This window comes from Hippocampus zosterae, chromosome 11 (assembly GCF_025434085.1).
Source record: "Hippocampus zosterae strain Florida chromosome 11, ASM2543408v3, whole genome shotgun sequence".
NCBI lineage: Eukaryota > Metazoa > Chordata > Actinopteri > Syngnathiformes > Syngnathidae > Hippocampus > Hippocampus zosterae.
Window position 1 is genome coordinate 10,975,226 of NC_067461.1, and position 19,495 is coordinate 10,994,720.

Consider the following 19,495-nt stretch of genomic DNA (forward strand, 5'->3'; position numbering starts at 1 on the left):
TCAATCCACTGCATGCCTCGATGGATCCCGCAGTTACAATGTGTCATCACACATCTGACATCTTGTCTGATGCGCTTGATTGAGGGGCAGCCTAGAGAGCCAGAGACAATCAACTCGTCCTTGAGATCCTGATGGAAAGAAAACGACCTCCCTCGTTCACTATCTCATCTCGCGATTTGAAACAATCATTTTGTCTGTTGTTAGGATAAAATTGCTGTTTATTTGAGGAAATGCCATGAAACATTATCACCAAAAATCAACGAGCCATCGTTTATTGTTCAAACGGGGCCGCTGCATGCATTACTAGCCAATAACCAAGTCACAGCATGCAGCATGTGAAAACGTCTCCTGCTTTCTCAGCCAATTTAAACACATCAGCAAGATGGTATCAATATGCCGCTGCATAAGCTTGCACATGAATATTTTGCAACATTTGGTGTGTTCTTCTTCACATTAATATTTCACACCATTTCTGTCAAGCCTTATAAAACAAAACATCAAATTACGCTGAGCGGTATATTGCGTGACTTAAAAGACAGAAGTGGTATTTTATTTAAACACGAAGATCCTTCTTCCAGATGAATGACAAAGAAAAACTAGTGGCTAAATTAGCATTAAAATTTAAAACCTCACCCATACCATGTGACTCATTTCTTACAAAAAATAATAAATATGCCGAGGAAAGAACTGTATGCAGTTCTGTCCACAATTTTAGCTAATTTCAAAAAATTCACGAGTTCAGTTTCTCAGCCAATGGGTTCACATAATGTGTGATTATATTTCAATAAAAAAATATATTCCACATTCTTTAGCTGGGTTTCTGTTGGAAAAGCTCAAATCATGGGACCATTTTTTTGTCATGCATAAAAAATGGGGGGCAAAATTAAACAATCCCCCATTTAAATGTTTATTGCTTTCTCTTTTTTTTATGTAAACACCCATTCAAAAGGGTATCAGTAATAATGAGGCAATGAAATCATGCACACAACAAAACAGTCATAAAAAAAATAAGGTTCACACTGCTTAGAAACATGTCAATTAACTACAGAAACATGTCAATTAACTATATTCACATCTTTTTACAATAAAAAAATGTTACCTTATAGTCTTTGGATTGTTGAAGGCGTCACAGAATTCATGTTCGCCACCAATACTCCGCAATCCACAATTTTAATGCATTACTTAACAGAGCGAGTTACTGTCAGTCAAACTCAGCCCTCTCATCCAAACACAAGCCCCAAAAATGTTTGTGTTTCTGTCAACAAAAAGGCTGCGTCCACTTTCATGCCGCATTCTGCTCCGAGGGCTGTGTCATGGAAAATAAACACAGAGTGGCTCTTTGTGTGGACTGAAGGATAAAGAAATGTGATGACAGCTGAGAAGTCTTTAAGCACCTTAGACTCAAGTATTTCTGCAAAACAAGACAAATACACAGTGAGTAGAAGGATCCTTTTGGAAAATCCTGCATGTAATCTGAATGGGAGAGGAGTTTCATCAGTTGCATTCGCACCCCGAGAAAACTGCAGTGACAAGCATGTTGTGAAATGGATTTGTAAAGGAATTTTGCAAATGGATGCATGCATAAAAAAATGACATACAGTATATGTAGAGTATACTGAGACACCACATTAACACTTATCAGGATGTAAAAATTGAAGTTATACATTGCAGCCATGTGGGAAAAATAATGCAGAAGGTTGCTAAAATTTCTTACTTAAAAAAAAATGGAATATGCAAAAGTGTAAAAAAAATGTGAAAAGAAGACAGAAATGTACGTACATTCTTTTTGGGTCACATGCTGTTTGTGTGATTTATCTCAGTGATTGAGGGGGTCAACAAAGACATAAGTTATAAGTTGTAACGTTGAGAAACATCAATATGTGTTGACCACACAAATTTTGAACTATATATAGTCATTCTTTTTCATTGAAGGCGAAGTCAACCCAAAGCATTTCTTTACAGTGATATGCTATATTGCCCCCCCCCCCCCTCCCTAGTCTAATCACTGCATTCTGATTAATAATACTGTTTTGCGTTTGTGGAGTATGAATGAAGAAGTAAAATCAATGTTTTTAGACATCTCAAGGGGGCGCCATTTTGCCACTTTCTGCGGACTGATTTTGACATCGCAGTGACTCAGGTAATCATGACTCACCTGTTTTCTGAGGCTGAGCCTTGTTTGGTTGTTAACAGAGGCTTGGACAACTGTGTTGCGCCCCCGCCCCCCGATATGGATGAAAACATTTGGATTTTGCTCGTTAACTCATATTCCAAAAATATTAATCCGACTGAAAAAAAATCTACCACCCTTTACGGGGAGTTAGGGAAGTCAGTGTGCATGTTTTTATTAAAAGACATTTCAATACAGAATTTAAGTGTCATGTTTCGGTTTGGGACAAACAGGTGGCACTGTAGGGCTCTCCCTGCAGCTGCACACCTGTTGGTCGTTATGTCATTGGTGCTTAAACAGGACTCCCAGCCCGAGCACTCATCTACTGTCATGTTTGTTTGTTGCCGTTTGTTGCTGCCATGCCGTCCACGTTTGTCATGTTTTTGGTCATGTTTTCTGTTATTGATAGTGTTTTGCTTAAGTCATGGGTTTTGTTTGCTACTTTGGATTTGTTTCGTTATTAGGACTATGTTTTGGATTTGTGTTTTTGTGTGTTTTCTGTGTTTTATCTATACACTTCTTCAAATAGACCCTGCTCCTGCCTCTTGCCTGCTTTTTGGGGTCCACCACCACCACCTCGCAACGTGACATTGAACTGTATGAAAACATGTTCACTCTTCCTGTAAAATATGCATACATACCACGCTGCATTCTTGACCAGTGATGAGCGCTGAACCTGTCCTCTTGCAGCAGTTTCTGCAGTCTACATGGTTTTAAAAGAAAACAAATAGAACATGTCACTTTTTAATGTAGACTGTGAAGTAAAAGTATGTTCTACATATAACCCTATCTGGAGTGCCAACTAAAATTCGAAAGTATTATCCATATACAGGAAAAGGATTTGATACTGATCTTGTATTCAAGTGGTATTTAAAAAAAAAAAGTCCAGCTGAGTGTTTTATCACAGCAGCTGTGCTTATTAAAGTGACTGTTGATTTTCAGGCAGCGGCCCATTCGGGTGAATTACGAATGGTGAACTAATTGCGGGGCTACATAACATTTCAACGACACAAATATTGTCAAGAATCAGTTATGATTGATTCATGGTCATCCAATCAAATCGCAGCTCTGCAAAATGGATTTCACTGCTTGAGCCTAGGCTACTGTACTTTATTGTAGACCCGTGTTCTATTGTCTTCTAATGGGCGGTCAGAGTTATTAAAAAAAAAACTCTTTGCAATCCCTGTGGGAAGTTTCAAATGAGCTGATATTTGGAAAAAATACGACATTTCCATCTTGCAGCATGAAACACAAAGGAGACATGCACCTTTTAAAGCGCGTTCAACCATTTTGTGCGGGTGTTTTGTTGACATTTTCAGAACACGGTGAATGAAAATACTTTAAACAGAAAACGTTACAGTTGTTTATTGGTATTTGATTTAACCAGCGGAGGGATATATGAGCCAAACCTAATAATTTATGGATATGCCCCATCTATATAAATGCGGATAACCACAATGTTACACAATCGTACGCACGCAAGGGGTTAGTTTTATTATTTTCTTTTATAGCGTCGGTTTATTGCATCCACTCACCTGTTTTATGATGCATACGTCTTGACCACCGATGGTGCTTTAATACCTAAAAGAAAGCAAACAAATTACAGTATATTTTGCATCAAAAATAATAACTTGGTAAATCCTGGCATTCATGCATGTGAGAGGTCGCTGCATTCTATCACTGTGAAAAAAGTAAACCAATCGAAAGGAAAAGCCTGGAATTGAATGTAGGACAGCTCTGAACTGAATTCATGTGGCATTTAGAACAGCATTTTAGTGCAGTTTAGCGTAATTTGTAAAAATGTAGCTATTATAAGCATCTAATTAGAGGAACTTTTAAATCAGCAGGATGTTTATTCTGGGAAGGTTTACTTTTTTGTTAGTGGTTGTTAGATTTGAATATTACATCAGTATTTAATTACCTGTTTAGAGTTTATCTGGACAGCAGCGATGAGGTTTAAGAGATGCATCGCAAGATCTCAAATTCAATGACAGAAAAACAAAAAAACGTTAGAGACATCGAAGAGTAGGTAGATCAACGTTGCAATTTTTCACTCAGAAATTCCAAGAAGTATGTTAGTTGTGGTCTTAAGTCACAGTTTGATTTAATCGTTAAGATAACACAATATAAGGGGACTTCTTACCTCTTTAACAGCATATGATTCTCAATGTCAATCAGTCTGTTTATTGACGTCAAACTTCACAAGATGGATTACAGCGGAACAAAACAAATTCTTACATAAGGATGTTATAAGTTTCAAGGATGTTTAAGCATCGATTTAAATGATAAATAGAAGATCTTCGTGGGCTCCTAAAGCAGTGAGTAGGTGTCAGTAATGCAAATATTTAATCGCATTAACGGTGTTGCATTTTGTCAGCAAATGAAAAAATGAAAGACACATACATAGCCACCTACTGTATTCACAGAGTCTTTCACACGGTGCAGGGCTTTAGATTTGTTTTTATTAAATAGTCTATGTACAAAGAGGTCAGACACACAGAATAAAAGCACTAATTAGAAAGTACAGACTGTACATTGCTTGATTGATTTCTACCACAGAGAGAAAAAAACCGGTTGTGAATGAAAAAAAGAGGTGGTTAGACCTAATTAGTCCTTTTTAACACGACATCATCATGGAGAGAGAAACACGGGGGTCATTTGGAATTGGGTTTTATTCCTTTCTTTACTTTCTCCTTCCTATTGTTTTTTTTTTTTTTTCAAACATGCAATTACTTCCAAACAATACAGTGATCACAAACCTGCAATTACAAAATTGCACACTAAAGGTGGTGAACAGAAGTCATTTCGGATTCATTTTTCATGAGGATTGAGGGTGCATTTAGATCATTTGGAATTGTTGGCGAGTCAAAAACTTGCTCACCACCAAGGGAAAACTATTGCGCCGTATGTTTGCATTGGCGGTGTTTGGGAATCGCGGCAATATAGAAATAAAATAGCACCATAAATAGTTTTTAAAAAGTGTCATTTTTCATTTTTTACATTTGTGTAGATAGCCCCCCCCTCAAATTATGATGCAAGTTGATGTGCTTTAGAGAAGAGAATTTCCCAAGTGTCAATCACAAATTACAAACTGCTTTTTTGAATCATCACAGTGGGTTCTGACACCAACAGAATTCATAACTGCACACCGTGCAAAACTCGACCTATCAGAGAACATTTTGGGGATTTTTTTTTTCATAATAATTGCACCTGATCTCTTTCACACACACTGATTTTACTCATTTAATTGGTGCAGCGATCTGTTCTCCCCAGACTCACGCTAGGAACTGAACTTGCTTCGGAGATATTCCTCAAGTATTTTTGTCTTTATTTTTCTCAAGATCTTGCATCTTTGAAAAGCCACTGCTTCAAGTTCTTATCTCCATGCAACTGACAAAAAAAAAGAAGGTTTTGACATGAGTATTAATAAGTTGACATAAATTGCAGGTCACATGTGGGGCACCTTCAGTATCGATTGTAAGGATGTTTTCTGTATCCCCATCTTGTCAACTGTAGAACTGGAGCTTTGAGACTGGGACGGGAAATGGGCCACTCCTCCTCTGGAAAACCAGTCAAAGCATCGGCGTTAGTGTGCACAGGTATCACCTTTTGTCACAGTGACTGAATCACAGTGAATCTGAAAAGAGATTCTCCACAAAATTAACTTTACAAGGACTTTGGCCTCTGTTGGAGCATTGATGTGCTTTGACAGCCAGCAGCTCCATCCTCCCTCAAAGTCACATTACAAAAAGGCGGCCACCTCTTGTGCATGGCACATTGAGCAGGCTTCCAAATGGGAAAATGTTTATGGAGCAGAAAATCAAATCAGTGGCCTCTTGGTTTTTGGTCATCATCATCATCAACACTGCAGTGCGAATTTGGCTGTGCAAAAAGCTTGCAAACCCGCGGCAACCGTCTGACTGTGCCACCAACCTGTGACAAGCAGGTCAGTAGGTGTTTTTTGTTGGAAAAGATTTGTGGTCAGATTCATTTGTTTTTTGTCTGGAATGAGCCATCAAGGGCCCACATCCGAGAGGCAAAACAGTACACCTTCACAATGTGCATCCGTCATTTCCCGGCGCGACTTTCTTTTGGCACACTGACTGCAGTTGGAGCCAAGAGGGAATCAGCGGTGGCTTGCAAACATTTCCAATGCATTTATTGAAGACAATAACAGGATCGGAATGGATTAAAATTCTAAAAACGATTGATCCTGAAGCCGATTGGATATATTTATTAGGGACGTCAATTTAGCGCGTTACCCAAACTCCCTTTAATGCAACACTTTTTATTGCAAAATACACATAAATGATAACAAATATTGACAAAAATGTGAGTTGTGTACTTACTTTCGTGATTCACCGTTTATGTCGTACAGTTCAAAAGTTTCAGTTCATTTAGAAATGTGCTTATGTTTGAAAGGACTGTTTTATTAATGTATTTTTTTAGAGATGACTTCACATTAATCACAGATACAAACGAGGTATGAATGTGGTAAAAACATCTTTTAAAAGTAAAGACCCTCTAACCTTTGAACAATCATGTATTCACATTTAAATAGTTCTCTTCATAAGCTTACATAGACTGTATACTAATTACATTTTTAAAAAATGTGACATATAAGCCACAAATGCAATCAGGGTCATTTGAACATAACAGTTGTGACCAAACCTCACCAGTTAGGAAAAAAATATGCTAGCATAGTCACTTACCATAGTTGTTATAGGTGTCGTCATTTGTTCCTTGCCCATATTCATAATATTCCGAGATGCTAAATGATAAAGATGTCAAAATGATCAAGTCGTCACGACATGTTGTACATCATGCCCAATCGATGCATGAAGTTAAGATGACTAAACGATGACTACATTTAAAATCTTTGCTGGCTAAGAAGAATAAAACGAGACATGGAGATGTTTTGTGTGTACATGCCAAATACCGTGCCAAAGAGATGCATGCGAGTTAACAGCAAACTTCAAAAATAAATGCGGAATGATTGAACTGCGTGTAAACGTCACCTCTTCGACTGATTGCTGAAGTTATCGTCGTAGGCATCGTAGCTGTCATCGTCGTATTCGCCCCCATAGCCATCGTCGTAGCCCTGCGCGGGAAAGACGTGTCAGCAAAACAGTTGACTCCTCCGCTCATTTATTTGCACTCTCACCGACAACGATCCATGCTTAGTACTGTAGGCGATGCCCATAATGCGAAAAGAAATATACACACCGTGTTGCAATTATTGATTAAGGTTTGCAGGAGAAAATGTTTCTCAATTGGAGCTAAATTAACACCTTCTGAGGCTTCAATTTCAATGCGCAGCGGATAAGCAGTTCGAAAGAGAGCGAGCACAAACACCCACTGACAACTCTGAATACCAAACAAAAATGCCAGTTCAATTTGCTGCAGAAAACACACAATACATACATTCTCTGACGGGGTCGCCGTCATTTTTTTTCTTCTAAGGACAAGCCCCTTGTGTGCTTCTAAAAGACATGTATTTTTTTTCAATCCACACAAAGCAATGTTTTGTTTTTTTAAATCTGGGAACAAAGGGAAAATATATTTTATTATATTTAAAGCTTTCAGAGGAGCCGAATTCATTGCAAGGACTTACTATTTATAACTAGAAAGAGTGTGGCAGACAAAAGTGAGAGGAATTTCTCTTCAATTAATTCCATGTGCAGATTTTGAAAAGTGGAAGGAGGCTGGAGCAGCTGCAGGGCTCCACACAAGAAGGCCGAAGCTAAGAATCAAACCCGGAACCTCGGAACTGCGAGGCAGACTGGATCAGTCAAACTACAATGCTGTCCAACCTCACCCCCGTAGATTTATGTCAAATTGTACTTTCAAGGTTCCGCTGTTTCCAAGACAATGCCTTTAAAAACACGATCGGGAACGACAGTGTGCCCTTGTGTCCTTTAATTAATGACGCATGGTTCTTCAAGTTTTACCATCATTTGTTAAAAAAAAGAAATAAAATAATAACACTGGTCCTTTTATCCAAGCAGGTAGGAATAAATCAAATGTTAACACAAAGGTGGAGGGTTCTTATTGGGCATAATTAGACCAGCAAGGAGCTGAAGGCCTGTAGCCATGCGCTTCATTATCAGTTGACAACCTGCATTTCCCCCGACAGTGACGGATCTTCACGCCGGGCTGCCTCTCAATATGCCACCGCAAAGCAGGATGGGAAGGAAAATGAGATTTGCTCCGTATTTTATTTATTTATATATATATTTATTTTTTGTCTCAGTGAATGGTTGTCGCTCTTCACGCTTTCCACCTTTGCAAATGCACCTTTTGTTCAGGCATATTCCCATTATTTATTCATATGGTTTGCTCAAAATCAAGCCCTTATTATCACCTCAAAACTGATAAGCAGAAATCAATTTTCCACATGACTTTCTCAGTTGCATTGGTTGTCGCTGGGGTGAAAGATGTTAAAAAGTGGGGGGTTGGAAAAAAAAAATCGGACAAAATTTGAACAAATTGTTTCTTTTCTCACCTGTGATTTACACTAAGTCTAAGTTTTGTATTTCAGTTAAATAATATTGCCTCAGAAGAGTGAGTCATCCGTATTTTTCGATAAACAGAAAAGGGATACACGTCGACTTCTAAACAAAGCAGATGAGCTTTTTGTCCTCAGAAGTGGCCTGAGAAAGTGCTCCCCTCCTGCGCCGAAGCATCTTTCAGAGAACAGCTAAACCGGGGAGGATTTTTCTCATTTCAAAAGGCTGTCTTTTGCCGCTTCCACAGACGATGGAGTTTCTTTTTTCCCCCCTCCAAGCCTCCCAAAGCTCTGTGTTTAATCACATTAGCGTTTTTTCCCCCCAGCCCTGTTATGGTTGCAGGGCTCAGGTTTTGCAGAAGCAAGCAATGCGTTTCAAATTTGACCAACAATTTCCACACTCACCACATCATAGGTGTAGAATATAAGTATGATTATATATTATAACAACATAAACACAAGCTTCCTTGAAACCACCTATTTTTTTTTACCCTAAAGTACTTTGTGTTTTTAAACTATTCACCTTTCACTAGAGTACGTGTCTGTGCTTTAAAAAATATATTTTTTTAACTTTCACTGCAGGTTTCTTATCCTGTGTACATTACATTTTGTGTTTGTCCTTCAGAAGAAATAACACTTGCTTAATGAATTTTTAGATTTTTTTTCCCCCAAGACTTTGGTACTAAGGCCATCTGCAGAAAGTGCTATTGTGTCTTTCCTTGAATCAGACATTTTTTTTTCCTTTCATGCTGTTTTGCCACACTCGATAACACATACTTAAAGTAAAAAGCACCAAATTATATCCCATACTGTTGTAGCATACCGTGATGGGAGGGGGGGGGGTGGTTGGAACCCTAATAATATATCTTAACAGTGGAAATATCCGCCGATCGCTGAAAAAGCAGATATGTTATCTGTGGAAAACAGTCCTCTTTGGACCTGATAAGGGATCTGCATTGGAAGCACTTTCATATCATAGCAAAAATGGAATTTTGCAGCTTAGCGCAGACGAGTGACAGATCTACAAAAGTAGGAAATGTCAGCTCACATCAAACTGTTTGAATATTGAGCTTGAATACCAACAGCACAGAACGCAAATGCTGACTTTTGGTTGCCCATCAAAACTTTTGAGCGTGCCCAGGACACTTTTTAAGCATTAACGTGTCGTAAAAATGGTTGCTACTTTGTCATTGCCCTTGATTCTGGCATATAGCCAGTGTAGAACAACCACCAGCCCCACTGCGCTCATTGCATTAATGCCCTTCGATCCTGATTGTGTTCTTTGAAGAGCGAGAATGATGCTCTCTGTCATTTAACTACATGGCGGTGAAACGGGGTTCATTAATCCCAAATAGTCTCTTAAGAGGTTTTTTGCGACAACCACGCTCACGCTACACAAAGTGGAAAATAACGTTCACATGATCAGTTATTAGGGCGACCCAGTGGTCCAGTATTTAGCGCGTTGACCTCACTGTGCAAAGGTCGTGAGTTCGATCCCTTCCTGTGTGGAGTTTGCATGTTCTCCCCGGGCCGGCTTGTTTTTTTTCCGGGTAATCCGGTTTCCTCTCACCTTCCAAAAACATTCATTGGCAGGCTAATGGAACACTCAAAATTGTCCCGTTGATGTAAGTGTGGGTGCAAATGGTTATTTGTCCATATGTGCCTGCGATTGGCTGGCAATCGGTTCAGGGTGTCCCCTGCCTACTGCCCGAAGACAGCTGGGATGGGCTCCAGAACACCCCACGGGCCTTGCAAACAGGTCCAAGGTCAGTGACCAGACAAAGCACGGCTCAAAAGACCCCTTATGATGAATGAAAATTTTGCAACTAGTTTTCCCTTGCCCGAATGCAGGTCACCTGGGTCCCCTCTGGAGCCAGGCCTGGTCGTGTGACTGATTGCCGAGTGCCTGATTGCCGAGTGCCTGATGGCTGGGTCTGCACCCATGCAGGAGGACCTTCTCATGGGCTCGCCACCTGTGGAAGGGGCCAAAGGGATTGGGTGCTCTATGAGCTGGGCAGTAGCCAAAGGCAGACAGCTTGGCGGTCCGACCCTCAGCTACAGAAGCTAATTTTAGGGACATGGGATGTCAGCTCTCTGGCAGGGAAAGAGCCCAAGCTGGTGTTGTAAGGCAGAATGGTTCCAACTAGAAATAATTGAACTCACATCCACACACAGCTTGTGTGTGTCACATCCACACTCTCGAAAGGGGTTGGACACTCTCCCATTCTGGAGTTGCCCACGGAGAAAGGTGTAGAGGAGTGTGGGCATTCTTTATGAACCACCCAGGACACGCTGGGGAGACTATGTCTGCCAGCTGTCTTGCAAATGATTCAGGATCCCTCAAGATGAGTTGGATGAAGTGAATGGTGAGAGGGAAGTTTGGACTTCACTGCTAAAGCTGCTGCCCCCGTGACCTGACCTCAGATAAGCGGAAAAAAAGGATGGCGATGATGATGACGTATTTCTGTCCACTAATCATAATTTTGCCTCTTGACTCATTTTGTGGAATGGAAATGAATCTCAGAGCCCATGATGGTTGTGAGCGTTGTGCACACAAACACTGTACAATACTGTTAATCATAGACTAATTTGTTGTTTTTGTTCTGATTAAGTATTTTTTTTTGTCTGCCAAAACAACTGAAACACATCAGTAATCACCTGCTCTGATATCAGAGTGAAATTATGATCGGAACTACATGAATGAACTCAATAACAAGGCAACTCAAAAATAACAACAAAAAATATATCGCATGATAATCCTTATCCTTATGATTTCCATCCAGTTCCAGCAAACAGCCACTCACATGAAATTTGGACAGTTAAGAGTGTTCAATTAACCAAAAAAAATTGTAATCTTGGAATGCCTCGGAGTACATGGAGAAAACAATAATTCAACCAATAAAATCAAACTTTTGAAGAAAACAGCGTAGAATTAGTAGTCTACATAAATACATGAGAGGGGAAAAAAATCGAATACCATGTTCATAACTTATAGTCCTCAAAATGTCCACTTCAAACCAATGAATTAAATAATTCACGAACTGTCCGACTTTTCCAATTCAATATTTCCCAAACTCCTTTGCTGAAGTTCCAATGGAAATGTAGTGGAAAATGTCCTTTTGGAATCCTATTCACAGCTGGTTTCTTTGTAGCTTCCATCTGGCAGATGCAGTAGTGGCCAGAAAGGTTATAGCAAGGTGATATTTGTGGTAGAAAGAATATTGAATTCATAAATTATGAAGAGGCACAGAAACATGATAACTGCCAGCTTCTTTGTACTTTCTGTTGAAGTTTTAATTCAATACCACCCTCAATAGGTGCCATGGACATGGTATCACTTTTAGGAGACAGCTTGACACTTTGACAGCGTACATAAGTCATCGGCCTCTGGAGAAAGTGACACAATATCCACACAGGGTGCATCTTTGCAGAGCCAAACCCGCCCGTGCTGAGCGACTGTTGATTACCGCACTCAAAATAGAATGTTTGGTTTGGCATAAAGAGAAGCATTATACTGACCCTAAACTCAGTCATTGGGGGGGGGGAAATACACAACCCTTAGATTAAAAAAAAAAAGATCTTGCAGCCTTCAGAATAAGCTCAAAAGAAACTGTGTAATGTAGCGGAAAAAAAAGAGAAACACCCGTCCAAGTATGATATGAAAGAAGAAACTGTTCAGGACAAACTCATCTTCTTCCTGTAATCCTCTAGTCTCTGTGCTCCCAACCTCCTTTCTAACCTCCAATTCCAAAGAGAAGAAACGTTGCGCTTTTTCACTTTGCAGAAATACGCAGGCTCCACATCAGAACTCAATTTGGTTTGGTAATGAGACTTTGCTTGTGCATCTCCTTGTACAGACAGCCCAATCTTCACATGCCAGCACACACAGGGGCTCTGCTTCGCAGGGGAGCCTCAAATGGGCTCCACTGGTGAAGGGGTAGCCTTTTTATGTTTGGATGGAACTTGGAGATCACCTTGAAATCTAAAACGACCTTGACAAAATCTCAAGACAATCTCGCGTTGAAGTTGATGTGATTGTATATAAATCTTTAGCATGAGGAGCCACCAGTGCAAGTCAGTTGAGTATTTGAAAGATGTTCATGTTATGAGCTGGGGCAGATTCAACTACCGCTTTATCACAGGAGATAGATTCAAAGACCCAAGTGAAAACCTGCAATCTAAAAAGACCATATAAACAAATTCTTGGTGATAGTTTTTTTCCTTATCACCCAAATTTGGAAAGCTCCTATCCACAAGAGGGGCAAACATTTGCTTCTGCTGGTGAAAGTTAGCGAATGTATATTCACGTCAGGGTTCATTCAAGTTCGCAAACATTTGTGAATGTTTGTCGCAAGGAAATATTGAACATGTTAAAAATTCCCCTGCGACAAGAAAAGTAGAGGCTGGCTCATATCTGGCAAATTTATGGTGACTGATTGGCAAACGTTAGCGACCCTGACGAGATCACAGTCTCTCCTTTCGCAAACAACTCGCAAACCCTCAGTGGTTTTTCTGTAAAGAAAATAATGTATGTACTGATGTGTCTGTGCTCATGGCCAGCAACAGCTCCCGCATGATTATGCTCATTACGTTTATGTCTTTTACTGTTCTCCTGGAGACTGCCGCCCTCCTTCACCCCATGGGAGGACATTACAGTAAGTAAGTGTACAGTAACAACCCACAAAAAAAAGGATCACTTGAAAATCCACAAAGTCAAATGGACACAAATGATGAACCGCAACATAGTGGGAGAAACAATACAATTGTTTTGACCAAGTGGAAAAACTTTCATGGGGAATGTTTTTTTGTTCTTACTTTGATTGTTGCATTCATGAAGTGTCATGATTGAACTGGGGCCAAATCCCAACCAACAATGGTTACACAGGCATTATACACTCTGGACTGTTTGCCTCCCCATTCTCTCCATAAATGCCTGAGCTAGCAATTGTACAGAAGTGTGGAATTGCCAATGTGGGGTAAGCATTTTTGACTGTGCTATGGCGTTTCATGGAAAGCAAAGTCATTTGAACATGTTTGGTAAATTATAAGTAAAATTTTAAAAACATGAACATTCCCCCCCCCCCCCCAATAATTTAATGCATTCTTTTTCCATAATGGCACACTATGCATAGGCAAGCCAGTCCCGTGAGGGCATTATGGGCAAAAATTTGATGTGTTCGCATTTATCTTATGCTTTACCAGTATGTTGAAATGGCCTTACCAAATATGTTCAAACGACTTTTCAGGGCATTCCAACGACTTCACCACTTTTTTCGAACAACTTTGCTGTACGATTCAATAACATAGCCCAGTCAAAAATGTTTACTCTACATTGGCAGTTTCACCATTCCGTACTACAGTCATACCTCAGTTTTCGACCGTTCCAGAAGGCTGTTTGAAAACCGATTTGTTCGAAAACCGAAACCAAGCTTTAAAACAAAAATTCTTGATTGAACACATCTGCTCACAATGGAACGCTACACGACGAAGCGTCAATTCCTTGTGTAAGGAAGGCAAGAGGACGCAAGTGGTGCATTCAAGTGCGCTCAGTTTGGACGAGAAACGATTTTCGGTCGTAATCCGAGGCATAAAAAAAACTCAAAAGTTTTTGGTGGAAAACCGATTTTGTTGAGAACAGAGACATTCGAAAGCTGAGATTTGACTGTATTTATAAACACAGCAGGGGTTTTTGTTTTTAAACAGCATCTGTTTAAAAGACCAAGAATGTAATGCATTCTTCCTGCGTCTATGACCCACCATGATATTTTCTGGGGACGTTAATTCAGTGGAAGTAATTATACATCTTTTTAATGAAAAAAAGTTGGCTCCTTGCTCCAATCTTTCCAAATAATGGAATCCATTGATGCTCCAATTTGCCCTACCTCGAGATGTAACATAAGACTCATCACATTAACGGCGGATTAAATCAAGTCTGATTTACCGTTCACCAGCAATTACTATGAGCTCTACTTTTAACTTTGAGCAAAGAGGATTAGACTCACATAGTCGTCATATGAGTCATGCGTGGCGGCTAACAGTGGAGGTCGGTACCCTCCAATTGCCGCAACCGCTGCTCCCCTGGCTCTCGGGGTTTGAGCTTCCCTCGTTAAAACAGATGCGGCAAGTTTGCCGTGCGTCGTGGTAGCCGTCCCCCGAGGTGTTACTGTGCTCCTTCCTGTGTTCCTGCGGGCCCTGCACAAAGCATGCAAGCAAGCAGAAAAGCTTGGTGGTGATTTGCCTTGGGAATCTACCCTGCAAGTTGACTGAGCAGTCTGTAAATTGCTGCGAAATCAGTGAAATCAGTTTTATTGCTGCTTGTGTCCAGGCAGCTCCAGTCGGCGGTCGTCTCACAGACGAGCAGGCCTGGATGAAACCTGAAATTCAGCATAAACTCAACCTTATGTGTCCGTTTGTATCGACAGACAGATACAGTATTTTCATGTGAACCAATTGATGGACAATTACCGGTACATTGAGTTATAAACGGACAGACATGTTTACAATGTGTGGGAACGGGCATGGGCACGCAAACATTTGTATTGTATGTGCACATAATTGACTTGATGTGAATGAACAAAAGATATATTGTGTGAAGGTACAATTTTATGTGTGTATTGCGATTGTATGTGAATGATCGATAAACGTTAACATTACCGTATATATTTAGGTGAATGGCAATTCAGCCAAAAAAGACGGAAAATCTTAACCAAGAAGATTTTGATTTTAATTAAACTTGTGTGCTTGTTGATCGTGATAGTACAACACGAAATGTCAAATTTGGGGTCAATCGGAGGAGGTGCTTGGGAGCGGCGGCTTGCTGAATTCTGACATTTTCAGCAAAAATCTTAATTCAGGAATGATTGGGAAAATCTTCACAAAACAGGTGTCGTTGGAAAGAGAATTCAACAAGGATTCGGTTGTGATACCATTTTAGAAAATGTATACATTTGTTCGTAACTTGACCTTTTTGATGTATGATTTGACCTTGAAATTGAACTTGTGGATCACGTGACTTCATGCAATCTCTCACATGTTCTCTAAAACAAAGTTTTCAAAGAGGTCAAATGTTTTGCTTCGCAGTGATCGGGAGTTAAAATACCCTCAGACTTTCACTGAATATTCAACTTCTAAAGAACATGAAACTATTTATCAGCTACCTTAAGCTGTGAGATAATATTGTTTTTAGTTTTTTTTAAAATTCCAATTGAAATGATTCCAACTGAAGATTTCTGGTCACTTGTTTACATGCTCCATTTTGTTGATCACAAGATCTGTTTTACTGCAATGTGACGCGTGCAGATTGACGTCAACATCACGTGATTTATCAAGAGAGAGTTCATTCACATGTATTAAGCATGGAAGTCTCATTTTTTTAAACACTTCTTAAAGCCACAGCTTGAACAGAAGAAGCTACAAATATTTTGAAACAAGTTCTGCCGTCACAGACAAGCCCTGGGAAGATGTCACCATTTATAAGTGCGTAAACAATAATGTCACGATGCATTTACTTCAAGACAGCAAATACTCAGACTGGATGCAGCTGGCCAGGCCAGCTCCCATGGCCTCGGCGTGATGAGGACCTCGTGCCACATTAAGATGCTTTAGTTTGACACAAAGGCAGGCTCACACACGAAACGGGCACGCTTCCGTAACTCATTCACTCCCAAAGACGTTTTGACGTCTTTTCAGACTTACTGAATGAGCTAATTAGTTATGAGGGAAACACAAAGAACTGTTGCACTGTCCGCCTCCTGAGTCTCACACAGATACGAAGCGGAGGCCACTATGTTGATTTTTTTCTTCAAATATTTAAAACAATCTCGATGCATGACGGGCGTAACGAGTTAGTGTTCGTGCAGTGATTTCATAACATTGGTCAGGTTTGCATTGCGGCGCATAAATATTGCCCCATTTGCAATTTTGTGTTTTTATGCGTTTGTTCGAGAAGTGGAACCACTTATTTTGAGCCCTTCCAACATATGTTTACATTACGAACGTATAAACGAACAGACACTTCCATAATTTGAATTATCATATAGAGTACAATATTTTCTGGTGAGTTCAAGTTTGGAAAATTTGACTGGTAAAAAGGGTGTCGGTACAGCATAAGCACGAGGGAACCACTGTGTGGATCGCAGGTCCGGATTGAATTTAGCAGTCTGTTATCCTTTAACTTACATTTGAACATGATGCAGGTGGGATGGAATCGCTTTTTGGGGTTTATTTTTTTTTTTGCTCTGGTGTATCCTCCTCTCGGTAACAGCCTAATATGAGCCAGAAATACAGCATCTCAAAGGGGTATTGGCGGTGCATATTTTTCATGGAGATTTACGGTAATTGCTTATCAGTGTGCCATAAACAGTAAATCTGAGTCGGGAAGTGCTGCTGGTGGTGCCGACTTTTTTGTTGTTGTTGTTGTTATTATGAGCATTCCGTGACAATGTTGAAATCAGCACGTCTGTATGTTCTGCCAAAATTTCACAGACCGTACCGTTTTACAAAGACCACCATCTGTGATACTGTGGACAATTTGCTCTAATGAATAAAGAAGTAATAAAGGGTGGCAAAAAGGCAAAAATTCCATCCAAGTAACCACGGGCGTGGCTGAGCTAATTAAGGGGTTGGTTTGATTTACATTTTATGCTTTTTACTTATTAGGGTTAGTTGATGTTTATTGTCCTCTTAAAATACTTTATGTTGTCTAATGAGACCATAGATGGGTGTTTTGTTGACAATGAGCACTGTGTTGCACACAACTCATACTAACTGCAGGTTTGGGGTGTTAAGCACGCTCTGAGTTGGCTTGCAGCAATTTAAGGAGGACTTAAATCAGAGTTACAGTTGATAACCCTTTGAATACAAAACATTTATATTTCTCTCAATTTGGGGAAAATATGATAACTATCTTGAACGGCCGGCATACTTTTAGGTTGGTCCTAGGCATCAGGGCTTTTTGGATTTTTCTTAATTCAGTTTTTTGCTTCTTCCAAAGTGCCTCATTTCCTCGTTTTACATTGGTTGAAATATTTTTTGAGAGCACTTTTGCTTCGCTGCCTTTCTTCCCTCCATGTGCGTCCTCCTAAATCCTTGATGCAAACCCCGCACCAAAACAATGCATACTGGTCACGCTTCCACACTCTTTTCTTTTAAATACTGTATACATTTATTGCAAGCAGACAATTTACAAGCAAACAAGCAAATATGTGAGCTTGCTGACAGGATGGACAATGACAGAGTGGACATTTTTGGCCACTATTAGCGTTTATTGACCACATGGTGGACCTTCACTTCTCAACATGATTCAGTTAGCGGGATGTGTGCCATTAGATGTAAGAAATATATCACACTGGTATGTGTGCAAATGTTTGGCATGTCTATAATGAGACATGAGTTTCATTATTCTGCTCATAAACTATTTCACCTTCCTGACTGTATAACCTCATCCTAATAAACCTGTTTCGGTATGTGTAATGAATGAGTTACCTGTTAGATACTGTGGTGGTTGCCCGAATGCTCCTTCCTTGTGCATTCCTGCCTCTGTTGGACTCATCGGAACCATTTAATAGCGAAAGCTCTCGCAGTTGCTCTTGTCTGATCTCGTCATTGTAGTCCTGTGGAAGCAAAACAGCATGCCTCACATTTTAAAAACTAAACATGCAATTGAGCTCGGACTCCCACAGACATTCTGAACAGAAGCAGCTGTCATCAAATTAACATCGTCTTGATGGGTGTTTTCATTGGAATGAATAAAAAAGTAATAGTATCTGTTTTGCATTCATCTCCCACGAAATCGTCCATCCCAGACCATCTTCCTATTTGTGTTGGAAAAGAAAATCTAATTGAAGGTTTCAACTTTCTTTTACATTTTTGATGGGTGAGAACCAATTTAGTCATCCCATTACCAAACATGATAATAATTACACAGACAGGCAGTGTGGTAGGAAAAGAAATGACCTTGTAATTTCTGACAAAAATAACATTATTTTCAAGAAAGAAACACCATGTCAAGTCACAATAATGGCCCACTCCCATCTTAAATGTGTTACTGGTAATAAAGATGTGACGGCAACAGTTTTATTTATATAACTAATTATTTTTGACATGTTTTCACACTTTTAACTAGAAAAGTAAAAACCCTCCAATGGTAAATAGAAGCGCTATGAATGAAATAAAATAAATATAAAATAAGTAGACGGTACCCCTTACTTTAAATATAAAAAGATAGAGTAGTTTATATCTAACATTTTCATGGTCAAGATTAAAGCAGCAGCTGGGGTACCTCTCACGTCGTTGGTGCTAATATTATATGTACAGAGTTAGCACAGCCTAAATTGAGTATTTTTGATTCATAGTAAAAAATATACATATTTTTTAAAAAAACATCAATTTTGTAACTATTTTGGAATATGACTTGACTGTCAAGTCAGACAACGGGCTCTATTTCCGTGCCTGCTGCAAGGCTCACGCGCGGTACGGCTTAAATCTGCGCGGAGGCGGTCGAGACCAAGATTTTGTATTTCCACAGATGCATGCAACTTGCCGCAGTCAAAAATGTCCATTTTGCGCCGTTGTGGGTGTGAACACAACCAACTTGATTAGTCATTAATGAAAACAGCTCCTTCTATTCCTTTTAAAATTGGAGTGAAAGAGACACAGGCCTTGACATGGCAGGAGAAAAAACTGATTTGCTCATGCAAGCAGTCTTCCTTGGACAGATGATGTAAAAGTCACGTCTGTGGGTGTCACAGTGGCTATGCATATTTTTGATTTGCAGCATGGTGGGTGTAATAATTGCAATAAAACAATAAAAAAACAAT

General features: G+C 39.7%; 1 protein-coding gene across 4 annotated transcripts in view; it reads right to left on the bottom strand.

Annotated features, from left to right (window-relative positions):
• Window positions 1-1,045: 1,045 nt before the first annotated feature.
• khdrbs2 (KH domain containing, RNA binding, signal transduction associated 2) overlaps window positions 1,046-19,495 on the bottom strand; it is a 41,221-nt gene continuing 22,771 nt past the window's right edge. The window contains exons 5-12 of one of the 4 annotated variants that reach the window (XM_052080575.1): window positions 18,162-18,289; window positions 14,681-14,870; window positions 7,189-7,271; window positions 6,883-6,941; window positions 4,092-5,730; window positions 3,706-3,751; window positions 2,812-2,873; window positions 1,046-1,411 (exon numbers count right to left, since the gene is read on the bottom strand). In XM_052080575.1, coding sequence (XP_051936535.1) covers window positions 5,636-5,730; window positions 6,883-6,941; window positions 7,189-7,271; window positions 14,681-14,870; window positions 18,162-18,289 — 555 coding nt within the window. In that variant the 3' untranslated portion in view covers window positions 1,046-1,411; window positions 2,812-2,873; window positions 3,706-3,751; window positions 4,092-5,635. Of the gene's footprint in view, window positions 2,874-3,705; window positions 3,752-4,091; window positions 5,731-6,882; window positions 6,942-7,188; window positions 7,272-14,680; window positions 14,871-18,161; window positions 18,290-19,495 lie in introns of all 4 variants that reach the window. The other 3 variants (XM_052080576.1, XM_052080574.1, XM_052080577.1) reach the window with 3 other exon arrangements.